At 42.2% G+C, this 17820-nt stretch overlaps 1 protein-coding gene across 1 annotated transcript; it reads right to left on the bottom strand.

The window, feature by feature from the left end:
* Window positions 1-553: 553 nt before the first annotated feature.
* Window positions 554-14431, bottom strand: rcor3 (REST corepressor 3). The gene is made up of 12 exons (XM_034679462.1): window positions 13959-14431; window positions 13756-13812; window positions 11628-11705; window positions 11501-11553; window positions 11187-11348; window positions 10935-11059; window positions 6954-7032; window positions 6617-6832; window positions 6307-6384; window positions 6158-6215; window positions 4860-5104; window positions 554-4628 (listed from the first exon to the last, which is right to left on the bottom strand). Exons 1-12 carry the CDS (start codon window positions 14080-14082, stop codon window positions 4233-4235), a joined length of 1671 nt encoding a protein of 556 aa, XP_034535353.1. The 5' UTR covers window positions 14083-14431; the 3' UTR covers window positions 554-4232.
* Between the last annotated feature and the right edge of the window lie 3389 nt (window positions 14432-17820).

Consider the following 17820-nt stretch of genomic DNA (forward strand, 5'->3'; position numbering starts at 1 on the left):
ATAAACAAATTAATGAATGAATAAATAAATTAATTAATTAATTAATCAATGAATAAATAAATAAATGAATAAATGAAAATGAAATAACTTGACAAACACCTAAACTTACATTTCCTGATACATTTACAACTTCACTCTTGTAAATTATCATCTTGAATTTTGAAGCTTAATTCTTTTCATTTACGGCTTTGTCACATAAATCCACAGGGGGGCGCCAAAATGGACATAAACGAAAAAAGGTCTTCCCAGGAGCTTTAAATTTACAAGGTATTCTCCTTTTTAATTTACAATTTAAGTCTTGTTTTGTTTTCTTGTGTTTATCTTGTTAATTTATGATTTTGTTCTCATACAATTTAACATTTTCTTGTGAATGTAAAACTCTGATTTATGACTTAATTCTGTAAATCTTGAGTTATTTTGTTTTTACTTAAGTCATCTATTAATCAACAGCTTTCACACAAAAAGCCTTTTATGATCCATATAATGTTAAAAAATGTTAAATGTGGACAGACTCTTTGACATGTCTTCCTCTCAGAGACAGAAGCAGACTGTGTGATGGTAGAAATGTGGTTTTTAATAGAGACAGCAGCAGCTTCACTTTAACAACGTTGAATCCACTGAAACTCAAAGACTTAATGTTCGTCAGAAAAGCATTAAGAGAACTTTCACAATAAATGTACACACCCGGTCACTCGGAGAGACCCGGGACCACCAGGGGAATAAATAACAAAGAGACAGACCGTGATGATGAAGGTTCTTCATTTCAAAATAAAAGAACAGTCAGGACACAAAACATCAGCTTTACACAGACTGCAGGACGAGTGAAGCTTTAGTGTCTAAAATCAAATATGGATACCAAACTGTACACGTCCACGTCTACTGCTACACGACACCGAGGCCTTCAGCTCCGCCCATCACACACACACACACACACACACACACACACCATGCAAGATATTTACTTCCTGTGAGCACGGACACGCCGCCATGACAGGTGACCACAGAGGGATGAACCGGGGTCAGCTGCTAGTCTGTCAGTTTATTTTCTAACGCCTCAAATCGTTCATTAAAAATCGGATTCTCAGGTTGAACGCAGCAAACATCATAAACCTGACCTCAGTCTCATCAGCGCCCCCTACAGGTGGGAGTGTTCACTTCAGAGACAGCAAGGAGAAACCACATCCAGGGTCGGGTTGTTCAAAAGGTTTCATTTAACTCTGGATAACTGGAGCTACATGTTCCACACTTTGACCACAGGGGGCGCCAAAAATACACGGCCGAGTCAAAGGGCCACGATGGAGAGAAAAACCCGAGCTTTCTAGAATAAAGTCGTAAATTTACGAGACAAAAGCCGAGTTTTAATCTACGGTTAGACTTTCTGAAGTTTATTTTGAAGGAGAATATCAGAGGAGTAGCCGTCTGTAAAGACAGGAAGTCGTACTTTAGTTTGAGTTCCATAAACATCGGAATACTCCGTCCTTAACGTCACGTCTCAAAAACAGAACTTTGATCTCATTACGCAACAAGTTCAGTGTCCTCAATTTAAGACTTTGATCACGGAAATGTAAGAATTTATTACCGTTTATTTATGACTGACGCTTTAAATTTACGACTTTTAACCCCTTAGTTTACGACTTTGATGCTGTAAATATACGACTTTTAACCCCTTAGTTTACGACTTTGATGCTGTAAATATACGACTTTTAACCCCTTAGTTTACGACTTTGATGCTGTAAATATACGACTTTTAACCCCTTAGTTTACGACTTTGATGCTGTAAATTTACGACTTTTAACCCCTTAGTTTACGACTTTGATGCTGTAAATATACGACTTTTAACCCCTTAGTTTACGACTTTGATGCTTTAAATTTACGACTTTTAACCCCTTAGTTTACGACTTTGATGCTGTAAATATACGACTTTTAACCCCTTAGTTTACGACTTTGATGCTGTAAATTTACGACTTTTAACCCCTTAGTTTACGACTTTGATGCTTTAAATTTACGACTTTTAACCCCTTAGTTTACGACTTTGATGCTGTAAATATACGACTTTTAACCCCTTAGTTTACGACTTTGATGCTGTAAATATACGACTTTTAACCCCTTAGTTTACGACTTTGATGCTGTAAATTTACGACTTTTAACCCCTTAGTTTACGACTTTGATGCTGTAAATATACGACTTTTAACCCCTTAGTTTACGACTTTGATGCTTTAAATTTACGACTTTTAACCCCTTAGTTTACGACTTTGATGCTGTAAATTTACGACTTTTAACCCCTTAGTTTACGACTTTGATGCTGTAAATATACGACTTTTAACCCCTTAGTTTACGACTTTGATGCTGTAAATTTACGACTTTTAACCCCTTAGTTTACGACTTTGATGCTTTAAATTTACGACTTTTAACCCCTTAGTTTACGACTTTGATGCTGTAAATATACGACTTTTAACCCCTTAGTTTACGACTTTGATGCTTTAAATTTACGACTTTTAACCCCTTAGTTTACGACTTTGATGCTGTAAATATACGACTTTTAACCCCTTCATTTACGTCCTTGATCCACTCAGTTCATTTAAAGATTCAAAGTTAGAGAGATAAACATATTAAATAAATAAACCATCATTTTTAAAATGTTGTTTAAAAGTTTAAATCACATTTAGTTTCTGTAATGAAGCACTAATCCTAATCTAAGGATAAAAACTAAATTTACCTGATCTAATCTGACTTTTGTAATCTTTATTTTTACTTTTGAACAACCGGACTCCAGATTTGATTCAACCTGTGAGTCGTAATCTGATCAGATTATGAGGCCCTGATGTTTAATCTGATCAGATTACCAGGCCCTGATGTTTAATCTGATCAGATTACAGGACCTGATGTTTAATCTGATCAGATTACAGGCCCTGATGTTTAATCTGATCAGATTACCAGGCCCTGATGTTTAATCTGATCAGATTACCAGGCCCTGATGTTTAATCTGATCAGATTACCAGGCCCTGATGTTTAATCTGATCAGATTATGAGGCCCTGATGTTTAATCTGATCAGATTACCAGGCCCTGATGTTTAATCTGATCTGATGACGAGGCCCTGATGTTTAATCTGATCAGATTACCAGGCCCTGATGTTTAATCTGATCAGATTATGAGGCCCTGATGTTTAATCTGATCAGATTACAGGACCTGATGTTTAATCTGATCAGATTACAGGACCTGATGTTTAATCTGATCAGATTACAGGACCTGATGTTTAATCTGATCAGATTACGAGGCCCTGATGTTTAATCTGGTCGGATTACAGGACCTGATGTTTAATCTGGTCAGATTACAGGACTTGATGTTTAATCTGATCAGATTACAGGACCTGATGTTTAATCTGATCAGATTACAGGACTTGATGTTTAATCTGGTCAGATTACAGGACCTGATGTTTAATCTGATCAGATTACAGGACTTGATGTTTAATCTGATCAGATTACAGGACTTGATGTTTAATCTGGTCAGATTACAGGACTTGATGTTTAATCTGGTCAGATTACAGGACCTGATGTTTAATCTGATCAGATTACAGGACCTGATGTTTAATCTGATCAGATTAAAGGACCTGATGTTTAATCTGGTCAGATTACAGGACCTGATGTTTAATCTGATCAGATTACAGGACCTGATGTTTAATCTGATCTGATGACGAGGACTTGATGTTTAATCTGATCAGATTACCGGCCCTGATGTTTAATCTGATCAGATTACAGGACTTGATGTTTAATCTGGTCAGATTACAGGACCTGATGTTTAATCTGATCAGACCAGAAGGAAAGGATTTATTCTCCTGGTCTCTTTTGTTGGCGTTAAAAACTTAATCAGGGACCGGGATCCAAAGAGTCCGCGTCCAGCATCGAGCTGTAAGTGTCCGCTGGTCTCCTTTAAGAGCGTTGATACGATATGTTGAGGTTTCTGTTTGAGGGTGAGGCCGGTCTGGGACTGTGGAGGGAACCTGTTGAAAATCAAAAGGGATCCAGCATCAAGCCCTGAGGGACGCCACACGTCTGCTGAGGATGAACGGATGATCGAAGGCTAACTTCAGACCCTGAACACTGACTGTGATCACGTCACCGTGTGTTCATGAGATCGGACAGAGCTGATCAGATGTAGTGAAAACAAAGATAAAGTCACTCAGATTTCCCACGGCGCCTGAACGCAGCAGAGAGCTTTCTTCGCTGATAGTTCGTTAGTGGAGTGAAGAAGAGGACGCCGTCTCTGATTGGTGGCCGGCTTGCTGCTGGGAGGAGCTCGGCCCCGATCCTCCAGGGTTACCACAGAGGGTCATGGGCGCGGGGGGGCGGGGGTTGAGGCGGGGAGGGAGCGGGTTGGACGGGCGGATGAGAGGCGGAGGCTGCTGCAGGGTGGGGCGCGGCTGCAGGAAGCGGGCCTGCTGTTGGAGGGGCGGGGGCTGGCGGTGAAGTGAGGGCGTGGCGGGGAGGGAGGGCCGCAGGAGGGGGGGAGGCTGGTGGAGGGAGGAGGAGGAGGTGGAGGAGGAGGAAGCGGAGGTGCTGGACGTCACCGGGATCTGAGCCGAAGAGGAAGTGGAGGCAGCAGGAGACGCGCCGGACGAGGTCACCTGACCCTGCAGAGAGGGGGCGGAGTCATTATTTTGGGGACTTTTGGGTAATGTAACAAAACAAAACCTGAACTGAACTCTGAAACAGTTTGGACTTTCTAACAGACTGGTTAGTTTCTGAGAGACGTGTGAATCCAGACTCTGGACTTGGATCTGAAACCTGATCTTTATTTGGAGACTAAAACCTGGACTCACACATCCTGACATTAAACTCCTCTGTCCACCTGAACGTCTCACCTCTTCGTCCTCTTCGTCGGTGCTCTTCCCTGACGGAGTGGTGGAGCTGTTCTTGCCCTCCTCTCCAGAGGTGGCGCTGTCCCCGTTGGGCGCTCGTGTCCCCTGCTCGGCCTCCCACTCCTGCAGGACCTCGTCCAGGTTGAACCGCCGCCGGTAGTTCACGAAGAAGTTCTTGACCTGGCCCACGGTCTTGTTCCCGATGACGTCGGCGATGGCCTGGAAGTCTTTCCCGTATTTCCTCACACCTGAAGAACGACAGAGGGATCAAGGTAAAAACAGAGAAGAAGAGATCAAAGAGACACTGACAGAGAGCTTAGATCTGAGCTGACTTTGTTCTTTTTAGGAGAAGCCTGGCTTTGTTCTTTTCAGGAGACCGGAGTTTGTTCTTTTTCGGAGACCTGACTTTGTTCTTTTTAGGGGAAGCCTGACTTTGTTCTTTTCAGTGAAGCCGGACTTTATGATTTAAGGAGAAGCCTGGCTTTGTTCTTTTTAGGGGAAGCCTGACTTTGTTCTTTTAGGAGACCGGAGTTTGTTCATTTTAGGAGACCTGACTTTGTTCTTTTTAGGGGAAGCCTGACTTTGTTCTTTTTATGAGTAGCCTGACTTTGTTCTTTTTATGAGAAGCCTGACTTTGTTCTTTTTATGAGTAGCCTGACTTTGTTCTTTTATGAGTAGCCTGACTTTGTTCTTTTTATGAGTAGCCTGACTTTGTTCTTTTTATGAGTAGCCTGACTTTGTTCTTTTTATGAGTAGCCTGACTTTGTTCTTTTTATGAGTTGCCTGACTTTGTTCTTTTAGGAGACCGGAGTTTGTTCATTTTAGGAGACCTGACTTTGTTCTTTTTATGAGTAGCCTGACTTTGTTCTTTTTATGAGAAGCCTGACTTTGTTCTTTTTATGAGTAGCCTGACTTTGTTCTTTTTATGAGTAGCCTGACTTTGTTCTTTTTATGAGTAGCCTGACTTTGTTCTTTTTATGAGTTGCCTGACTTTGTTCTTTTAGGAGACCGGAGTTTGTTCATTTTAGGAGACCTGACTTTGTTCTTTTTAGGGGAAGCCTGACTTTGTTCTTTTTATGAGTAGCCTGACTTTGTTCTTTTTATGAGTAGCCTGACTTTGTTCTTTTTATGAGTAGCCTGTCTTTGTTCTTTTTATGAGTAGCCTGACTTTGTTCTTTTTATGAGTAGTCTGACTTTGTTCTTTTTATGAGTAGCCTGACTTTGTTCTCCTCCAGGTCTGAAGCCGGTGATTGGTAAATCGCTCGTTTTGGGGGCGGAGCTTGAAGATGTCTGAAGCTCACCTTGAACCGCCAGCAGCTGCTCGTCCGTGGTCCAGCGGGCGTTCACCTTCTGGTTCCCCTGCAGGAACAAAGCGGAGAGCGGTGAGTGAGGGAACATGTTTTTCGGTCCGCTCGTGTTTCATGTGGCGTGTATTTGGAGCAGTTCTTACCTCGAGCAGTCTGAACTCTTCGATCCCTGACTCCAGCATGTGTTTCATCCCGCTGTTCATCTGTTTGGCGTTCTGCACCTGAAGAGCGAGGCAGACACTCTGAGTTCATGTCCACGGGTTAAAGTGTCTCATGTTTGTCTGACTGAAGACTTCATGAGGTCACATCCTCACTTAAACTACAATCAGTAACTTCCTGTAGTTTTAGAAGACAAGCTCCGCCTCTTTCCCCTCGCTTCTTTCCCTCTTTCTTCAACAGTTCTCTCAGATCCCCCAGGAAAGAGGAGGAGCAAAGGACTGTGGCGCCCCCTACCTGTCTCTTGAGGGACACCAGCTCCATGTCCAGCTGACGGAGGAGGGTGTTGGCAGCAGAGGCGCTGCAGGACACGGCGACCACGTCCTCCTGGGTCAGGAACATGCCTTTAGGGGGGCGGCAGCGGGAGCGCTGGTGGTGTCGGTGCTGCAGGGTCTGATGCTCCCGCCGACCCAACGCCACCTTAGAGCCCGGCACCACCGGCTCCACCTGGTTCTGTTTGGACGGAGACACAGGTGAGATGTAACTGATGACATCATGATGCGTGTAAATCTAACGCAGACTCTGAAAATCTTTAACTCCATCAGTCAGAAACCACGAGCTCACGAGGTCTCACCTCTTTCTTGGCTTCCTTGTTCGGGTCGTAGTCGCTGTCGTTTGCTTCGATGGGATTGGCCTCCTCCATCTCCTCGTCACTATGGCAACAAGAATAAGACAAGATAACGTAACTGAAAACAACAAAACCAGGAACAACCTCATTTCCAACAACGAGAAACCCAATAACAACCCTAACAACAACCCTAACAACAACCCTAACAACAACCCTAACAACTCCAATAACAACCCTAACAACAACCCTCACAACAACCCTAACAACTCCAATAACAACCCTAACAACAACCCTAACAACTCCAATAACAACCCTAACAACAACCCTAACAACAACAGTAACAACAACCCTAACAACTCCAATAACAACCCTAACAACCCTAACAACAACAGTAACAACAACCCTAACAACCCTAACAACCCTAACAACCCTAACAACAACCCTAACAACAACCCTAACAACAACCCTAACAACAACCCTAACAACTCCAATAACAACCCTAACAACAACCCTAACAACTCCAATAACAACCCTAACAACAACCCTAACAACACCCTAACAACAACCCTAACAACAACCCTAACAACAACCCTAACAACTCCAATAACAACCCTAACAACAACCCTCACAACAACCCTAACAACAACCCTAACAACAACCCTAACAACAACCCTAACAACAACCCTAACAACTCCAATAACAACCCTAACAACAACCCTAACAACAACCCTAACAACTACAGTAACAACCCTAACAACAACCCTAACAACTCCAATAACAACCCTAACAACAACCCTCACAACAACCCTAACACAACCCTAACAACAACCCTAACAACAACCCTAACAACAACCCTAACAACTCCAATAACAACCCTAACAACAACCCTAACAACAACCCTAACAACTACAGTAACAACCCTAACAACAACCCTAACACTACAGTAACAACCCTAACAACTACAGTAACAACCCTAACAACAACCCTAACAACTACAGTAACAACAACCCTAACAACTACAGTAACAACAACCCTAACATCTACAGTAACAACAACCCTAACAACAACCCTAACAACTCCAATAACAACCCTAACAACAACCCTAACAACAACCCTAACAACTACAGTAACAACCCTAACAACAACCCTAACAACTACAGTAACAACCCTAACAACAACCCTAACAACTACAGTAACAACCCTAACAACAACCCTAACAACAACCCTAACAACTACAGTAACAACAACCCTAACAACAACCCTAACAACAACCCTAACAACAACCCTAACAACAACCCTAACAACAACCCTAACAACTACAGTAACAACAACCCTAACAACAACCCTAACAACAACCCTAACAACTACAGTAACAACAACCCTAACAACAACCCTAACAACTACAGTAACAACAACCCTAACAACAACCCTAACAACTACAGTAACAACAACCCTAACAACTACCCTAACAACAACCCTAACAACAACCCTAGGACCCCTGGACCTGTAAATGTTGGACCTGTAAATGTTGGACCTTTAAATGTTGGACCTTTAAATGTTGGACCTTTAAATGTTGGACCTGTAAATGTTGGACCTTTAAATGTTGGACCTTTAAATGTTGGACCTGTAAATGTTGGACCTTTAAATGTTGGACCTTTAAATGTTGGACCTTTAAATGTTGGACCTGTAAATGTTGGACCTTTAAATGTTGGACCTGTAAATGTTGGACCTTTAAATGTTGGACCTGTAAATGTTGGACCTTTAAATGTTGGACCTGTAAATGTTGGACCTTTAAATGTTGGACCTGTAAATGTTGGACCTGTAAATGTTGGACCTGTAAATGTTGGACCTTTAAATGTTGGACCTGTAAATGTTGAACCTTTAAATGTTGGACCTTTAAATGTTGGACCTGTTAATGTTGGACCTGTAAATGTTGAACCTGTAAATATTGGACCTTTAAATGTTGGACCTGTAAATGTTGGACCTTTAAATGTTGGACCTGTAAATGTTGGACCTTTAAATGTTGGACCTGTAAATGTTGGACCTTTAAATGTTGGACCTGTAAATGTTGGACCTGTAAATGTTGGACCTGTTAATGTTGGACCTGTTAATGTTGGACCTGTAAATGTTGGACCTGTTAATGTTGGACCTGTTAATGTTGGACCTGTAAATGTTGGACCTTTAAATGTTGGACCTGTAAATGTTGGACCTGTAAATGTTGGACCTTTAAATGTTGGACCTGTAAATGTTGGACCTTTAAATGTTGGACCTGTAAATGTTGGACCTTTAAATGTTGGACCTGTAAATGTTGGACCTGTAAATGTTGGACCTGTAAATGTTGGACCTGTTAATGTTGGACCTGTTAATGTTGGACCTGTAAATGTTGGACCTGTAAATGTTGGACCTTTAAATGTTGGACCTGTAAATGTTGGACCTTTAAATGTTGGACCTGTTAATGTTGGACCTGTTAATGTTGGACCTGTAAATGTTGGACCTGTAAATGTTGGACCTGTTAATGTTGGACCTGTAAATGTTGGACCTGTAAATGTTGGACCTGTAAATGTTGGACCTTTAAATGTTGGACCTGTAAATGTTGGACCTGTAAATGTTGGACCTGTAAATGTTGGACCTGTAAATGTTGGACCTGTTAATGTTGGACCTTTAAATGTTGGACCTGTTAATGTTGGACCTTTAAATGTTGGACCTTTAAATGTTGGACCTTTAAATGTTGGACCTGTTAATGTTGGACCTTTAAATATTGGACCTGTTAATGTTGGACCTTTAAATGTTGGACCTTTAAATGTTGGACCTGTTAATGTTGGACCTTTAAATATTGGACCTGTTAATGTTGGACCTGTAAATGTTGGACCTGTAAATGTTGGACCTGTAAATGTTGGACCTTTAAATGTTGGACCTGTTAATGTTGGACCTTTAAATGTTGGACCTTTAAATGTTGGACCTTTAAATGTTGGACCTGTTAATGTTGGACCTTTAAATATTGGACCTGTTAATGTTGGACCTTTAAATGTTGGACCTTTAAATGTTGGACCTGTTAATGTTGGACCTGTTAATGTTGGACCTTTAAATGTTGGACCTTTAAATGTTGGACCTTTAAATGTTGGACCTGTTAATGTTGGACCTTTAAATATTGGACCTGTTAATGTTGGACCTGTAAATGTTGGACCTGTAAATGTTGGACCTGTAAATGTTGGACCTTTAAATGTTGGACCTGTTAATGTTGGACCTTTAAATGTTGGACCTTTAAATGTTGGACCTTTAAATGTTGGACCTGTTAATGTTGGACCTTTAAATATTGGACCTGTTAATGTTGGACCTTTAAATGTTGGACCTTTAAATGTTGGACCTGTTAATGTTGGACCTGTAAATGTTGGACCTTTAAATGTTGGACCTGTAAATGTTGGACCTGTAAATGTTGGACCTGTAAATGTTGGACCTGTAAATGTTGGACCTGTTAATGTTGGACCTGTAAATGTTGGACCTGTAAATGTTGGACCTGTAAATGTTGGACCTGTAAATGTTGGACCAGTAAATGTTGGACCTGTAAATGTTGGACCTGTAAATGTTGGACCTGTAAATGTTGGACCTGTTAATGTTGGACCTGTTAATGTTGGACCTGTAAATGTTGGACCTTTAAATGTTGGACCTGTAAATGTTGGACCTGTAAATGTTGGACCTGTAAATGTTGGACCTGTAAATGTTGGACCTGTTAATGTTGGACCTTTAAATGTTGGACCTGTAAATGTTGGACCTGTAAATGTTGGACCTGTAAATGTTGGACCTTGAATGCATGGAGATAAAGTTTGACCCTGACTGAAATATAACCACAGACACTCTGAGCTGTGATTACTCATCCCAGAGCTGCAGCACCCCCTGCTGGTCATACTCTGACATGACATTCTGATGAGGCTGAACATGAACTGTCATTAAACACGTCTGCACCTCTGACCTCTGATGGGGGGACTGTACCTGTCGTCCTGGTTGCTCCTGTTGGCCAGTTTCCGGGCCTGCCGGTCCATCAGACTGGTTCTGGATCGGGTCTTCTTCCAGGAGTAGTAATACTTCACCAGACTGGAGATGGATTTATCAGGTAACTGAAGGAAACAGGAGGAAACTCAAACGTTACACCCCCAGATCACGTGTCAGAGACCATGTGTGATACCGTGCGGGGTCACAGTAGTACTCGTGTGGACCCCCCAGGTGATGGACTCTGCTGTTTACCATCTGCTGGATCCGGTGGAAGCTCTTCCCGTGGAAGCTGAAGGCCTGTTCGAACAGAACTTTGTCCTCCACCGTCCACTCGTCTGGGAACGGGGTGAAGTTTGGGAGGTCGGCCAGAGACTTCTCGATGTTGTGTTTGTGCCAGAAGAGCATCCCGAGAGCCTGAGAACACGCGGCGAGAACACGAAACCACGTTACAGGACATCATTTATACAGACGAGGCCGCGGCACACGATCAACAGAACGCTTTGGTCCTCACGAAAAACCTGCCAGACGATTCTAAGACTGGACAGGTGAGGGGCGGAGTCACAAACCTGCTCCACGTTGTATCCGTGCTTCTCTTTGGCGATAGCGATGTACTCGTCCACTGCAGAGGAAACACACAGTTAGAGCGACCTGCATGAGGACCTGATAGAGGACTGCAGCTGAGGAAGAACTTACACTTTGAGTCGATGATGTTGTGGTACGGAGACCAGACCAGCATCCCCCCGCTGTCTTTATCAGAGTACTTAGTGGAACCTGAAGGGGAACCAGAACAAGACCGTCACCCTTTTATCATATCTATGTTTAATGCAGTGACTTCCACTACAGAGTCATGTCTGTTTTTAATGCAGTGACTTCCACTACAGAGTCATGTCTGTGTTTAATGCAGTGACTTCCACTACAGAGTCATGTCTGTGTTTAATGCAGTGACTTCCACTACAGAGTCATGTCTGTGTTTAATGCAGTGACTTCCACTACAGAGTCATGTCTGTGTTTAATGCAGTGACTTCCACTACAGAGTCATGTCTGTGTTTAATGCAGTGACTTCCACTACAGAGACATGTCTGTTTATAATGCAGTGACTTCCACTACAGAGTCATGTCAGTGTTTAATGCAGTGACTTCCACTACAGAGTCATGTCTGTGTTTAATGCAGTGACTTCCACTACAGAGTCATGTCTGTTTATAATGCAGTGACTTCCACTACAGAGTCTGTGTTTAATGCAGTGACTTCCACTACAGAGTCCTGGCTGTTTTTAATGCAGTGACTTCCACTACAGAGTCATGTCTGTGTTTAATGCAGTGACTTCCACTACAGAGTCATGTCTGTTTTTAATGCAGTGACTTCCACTACAGAGTCATGTCTGTGTTTAATGCAGTGACTTCCACAACAGAGTCATGTCTGTTTATAATGCAGTGACTTCCACTACAGAGTCATGTCTGTTTTTAATGCAGTGACTTCCACTACAGAGTCATGTCTGTGTTTGATGCAGTGACTTCCACTACAGAGTCATGTCTGTGTTTAATGCAGTGACTTCCACTACAAAGTCATGTCTGTGTTTAATGCAGTGACTTCCACTACAGAGTCATGTCTGTTTTTAATGCAGTGACTTCCACTACAGAGTCATGTCTGTGTTTAATGCAGTGACTTCCACTACAGAGTCATGTCTGTTTTAATGCAGTGACTTCCACTACAGAGTCATGTCTGTTTATAATGCAGTGACTTCCACTACAGAGTCATGTCTGTTTATAATGCAGTGACTTCCACTACAGAGTCATGTCTGTGTTTAATGCAGTGACTTCCACTGCAGAGTCATGTCTGTGTTTAATGCAGTGACTTCCACTACAGAGTCATGTCTGTGTTTAATGCAGTGACTTCCACTACAGAGTCATGTCTGTGTTTAACGCAGTGACTTCCACTACAGAGTCATGTCTGTGTTTAATGCAGTGACTTCCACTACAGAGTCATGTCTGTGTTTAATGCAGTGACTTCCACTACAGAGTCATGTCTGTGTTTAATGCAGTGACTTCCACTACAGAGTCATGTCTGTGTTTAATGCAGTGACTTCCACTGCAGAGTCATGTCTGTGTTTAATGCAGTGACTTCCACTACAGAGTCATGTCTGTGTTTAATGCAGTGACTTCCACTAAAATTCAACTTCTGATTTGTTGTCTTTGCTCTTTTCTCAGTTAAAATTAGATTTTAATTATTTTTAAACAATCACAATATTTTGTTTTCGTTGAAGACAGCTTTGTTTTTAAATTATTATTATTATTATTATAATTATTATTAAATGTCACATCTTCTCCTGTTCTTTCACGGCCATGCTAACTCTTATATTTGTCTTATTTTAACAGTAAAATAAATCCACACAGTGTTTTATTTTCTATCTTATATCTTAAACACATTAAATAAATGATATTAAAGTGATATTTAAACACTCAAATATGTGTTTAATAACTTCCTGTTTAGGATGAACTTTTGTAACCTTTAGTAGGAACATTAAAGAGACTTTAATAACAAGGAGAGAACATTAAATAGAGTTGTAGCCTGTCGTAATAACTTGTTTATAAATGTGTAATAGTTGTTTATGTGAGGTTAATATTTACTTCCACGTGTTTACCTTTATATAGGATATAAAATCAAACCCAGCTCTGACACTCTGACACACATCAGTCTGACTGTCACAGGTTGGTAGCCTCGGTTCAGGTCTCAGCCTGCAGTAATAACACAGTCAGAGCGGAGACCTGAACCTGGACCGAGGCTACCCCCGTCCGTCCCTCAGCCACACACAGCGGACTCTCACCGGGCTCGAACTCCGGGATGTTGGCCTGATAATCCGCTCCGACCCGCATCCCCACATCTGGAAAGAACCAACAACAACATCAGGACTCGATTCAGGCTCAGATCCCCGTGAATAAAGAGCGCAGAGGGAGGCTGTTCGAGGCTGTTCGAGGCTCTCCTCACCGTGTTCGAGGCTCTACTCACCGTGTTCGAGGCTCTACTCACCGTGTTCGTCGTCGCTGCCGCTCTCCTCGGAGAAGTGTCCGTTGGACGCGTTGGATGGACTCTTGGTTCCGTTGGACCGACCCTTCCCCAGATACTCTGATCCTTTATCCATCATGCCCGGCATGTCTGCGCTCTGTGAGTCCGAGCCTCAGCCTCTGTGTCGGGGGAGGAAATGTCAGCAGGAGGAGCTGGACGCGTTTCTGCTGCTGTGCGCGCCCCCTCCGCCGCTCCGGCCGCGTCGCTGTGGTCCTCCTCTCCTCCCTCCTCAGGCTGTGAAACCCCACGGAGGAGTCAGGAACCCTCCTGTGAGAGTGGGACAGGTTTAATCTTTAAAGTGGTTTCATGAGAGGAAGGTTCCTGCTGCCTCAGAGAGGGGACAGACCCGGGACTAACCAGCGAGGCGGAAGGGTTTTTACGCACCGTCAGGCGGCAGCTGCTGCAGCGCCAGGGACTGCAGATCCCTCCGCTGACACAAACTAATAAACTGGAATAAAAACAAACCTCCAGATTAAAGTAGATCCACAATCTAACAGCAGAGACCCCTTCAGTTAAAGATTATCATTAAACAGAGGTCAGAAAACACCGAATATCATAAACACAGTAAAATATTAAATCTGTAAACATCATGAAATATTCTGGAAACATGTCTCACACACAAAGCATGGCAGATTCTTTCATATTTTAACATTTTATTCAATAACAATATATAAATGTTGGAGTGAATTCAGCCTGTTGTTTTTGTTTTCCTGCTTGTTTATGTGTTTGTGTTCCTGCACTGACTGCTCTCCTCCAGCAGAGGGCGACATCACCCCACACAGAGCAGAGCAGAGCAGAGCCCTGCTGCCTGCAGAGGAAGCTCACTGTTCACACTGAAACACCTTTTAGAGCCTGTTTACTGCAGCTCATATAACAACACTGATGTGAGTCTAAAGGTAAACTTCAGGAGACAAAGACAGACAAACATAAAATATCTCTCCCCTGATTTAACCACAGCTTTAATTTAACTTTAATTTAACATTGTGTGAAGGTCTCAGACTGAAACTCAATTCTTCTGGATCAAAGTTTTCTTAAGATCATGTCTGACTACGTCCATTTTTACACCAATATGTGTGAAAATGTGAAAATATCTGTTCTGGACCTTTTTGCCTTTATTTTATAGGACAGCTGAAGAGAGACAGGAAACATGGGGAGTCTACTCCCCATGTTTCCTGGTCGTCCAGTCGGGAATCAAACCGGCGACCTCTGCGACGAGGACTGTAGCCTCTGAATGTGGGGCGCTTAGACCGCTAGACCACCAGCACCCCAGATTTGTGGATTGTTGAGAGAACAGACATTATTTGTGTTTCATGTTGCTGTGGAGATCTTTAACACCTTCAGGATTTCAAAACGTGAAACACTCTGAGCTCAGAGCTGAAATCCACGAGGGGTCGGACCCTGTCTGTCCTCTGTTTCCATATATGGTCGTTGTGTTAGAGACGCATTAAAGGGTCCAGACTGATTAAAACTACTGGATCCACCAAATCCACAGAATCATCCATTCATAATAATGAACAGAGAGTTTTTCCCACAGTGTCAACAGGCAGAGGGGACATGAGACCGACTCCTTCACTCAGATCACTTTGACATGTATATGATCGTCCCTGCTGTCTCTGCTTCTGTCTACAATTAATCACTGTTGGTATTCTGCTTTGATCTGTTCCATTCTATTCTGCTTTGATCTGTTTCATTCTATTCTGTTTTGATCTGTTCCATTCTGTTTTGATCTGTTCCATTCTATTCTGCTTTGATCTGTTTCATTCTATTCTGTTTTGATCTGTTCCATTCTGTTTTGATCTGTTCCATTCTATTCTGCTTTGATCTGTTCCATCCTATTCTGCTTTGATCTGTTCCATTCTATTCTGCTTTGATCTGTTCCATTCTATTTTGCTTTGATCTGTTTCATTCTATTCTGTTTTGATCTGTTCCGTTCTATTCTCCTTTGATCTGTTCCATTCTATTCTGCTTTGATCTGTTCCATCCTATTCTGCTTTGATCTGTTCCATTCTATTCTCCTTTTATCTGTTCCATTCTATTCTGTTTTGATCTGTTCCATTCTGTTTTGATCTGTTTCATTCTATTTTGCTTTGATCTGTTCTATTCTGTTTTGATCTGTTCTGTTCTATTCTGTTTTGATCTGTTCCGTTCTATTCTCCTTTGATCTGTTCCGTTCTATTCTCCTTTGATCTGTTCCATCCTATTCTGCTTTGATCTGTTCCATTCTATTCTGTTTTGATCTGTTCCATTCTATTCTCCTTTGATCTGTTCCATTCTATTCTGTTTTGATCTGTTCTATTCTGTTTTGATCTGTTTCATTCTATTTTGCTTTGATCTGTTCTATTCTGTTTTGATCTGTTCCGTTCTATTCTGTTTTGATCTGTTCCATTCTATTCTGCTTTGATCTGTTCCATTCTATTCTGTTTTGATCTGTTCCATTCTATTCTCCTTTGATCTGTTCCATTCTATTTTGCTTTGATCTGTTCTATTCTGTTTTGATCTGTTCCGTTCTATTCTGTTTTGATCTGTTCCGTTCTATTCTCCTTTGATCTGTTCCATTCTATTCTGTTTTGATCTGTTCTATTCTGTTTTGATCTGTTTCATTCTATTCTGTTTTGATCTGTTACATTCTATTTTGCTTTGATCTGTTCCGTTCTATTCTGCTTTGATCTGTTCCATTCTATTCTGCTTTGATCTGTTCCCTTCTATTCTGCTTTGATCTGTTCCGTTCTATTCTGCTTTGATCCTATTGGCTGTATTTTTTAACCAGAGGTTTCTGCTTGATTTCTTCTTCACAGGGTTCAAATAGAACTTAATGACAGAATGAAGCTACATTTTTAAGCTAAGCTAGCTTCTGTATTAGCTCTTATGTTACGAACATTTTAAAAGCTGTGCAGACTGACTTCACCTCAGCTAGCTAAACACACAGCACAACGCCTTCCTCTGAAGAAACTGAAACTATCGCAGAAGTTTTCATGACCAGGACCGTCAGAGAAGCTACGGGTGCTATGCTAGCTGTTTGCCCTAGTGTCTAATCCACACACTGTATGAAATATGGCGATGGTGACGCAAAGAGGCGGGGCTTTGAGCCTCCTCGAACAGCTACAGTGTCGATCAAGTCAGCTGTGCCTCTCATTGGACGACTTGTAATATAAATATCTTTGAATGACCACGTTAGAATAACTCCCCCCCCCCCCTCACAGTGAGAGCACATCGAGACAGGATCTCTCCAGACTCCCCTGGTCTTTTGAACCAGACTGTAAACATGTTTATTTCTGCTGTACAGATCGGCTTCTTTGAATGGGTGTGTGGGTGGTTTCTAGTTCTTCCGGAGCCAGCCTCTAGTGGATCCTCCATGAACTGCAGTTTTTAACACTTCTGCTTTGGACTCATAGTTTTAGACCGGAGGTTGCCTCTCGGTCGAGTCTTTGCACTGAGCTTTGATAACTGATGGATTATTTTAGATTTATATTCACTCTTCAATTCTTGGATGTTTCTCTGATTTGATTAAACCTTTATTTCTCAGTCTCAGGTAGAAGACTGGTGAACACTCAGCCTGTGATTGAGTGATGTAATGATGATGATGTTTGCACCACCAGCTACTGGTTCCTCTTTCCGTCTTCACTGTCTGCAGACGACTCTCTCCTCTCTCTCTCTCTCTCTCTCTCTCTCTCTCTACCTGTCTGTTCTAAGCTCTCTCGACCACAGCCAGTCTCTGTGGCTCATCTCGACGCTCGTGCTGCAACCATCTGCCAATAACAATCCTGCTGAGAGAGAGAGAGGAGGAGAGAGAGAGACAGAGAGAGGGAGGGAGGGGGAGAGAGAGAGA

This window comes from Notolabrus celidotus, unplaced genomic scaffold (genome assembly GCF_009762535.1).
Source record: "Notolabrus celidotus isolate fNotCel1 unplaced genomic scaffold, fNotCel1.pri scaffold_89B_arrow_ctg1, whole genome shotgun sequence".
Taxonomy (NCBI): Eukaryota; Metazoa; Chordata; class Actinopteri; order Labriformes; family Labridae; genus Notolabrus; species Notolabrus celidotus.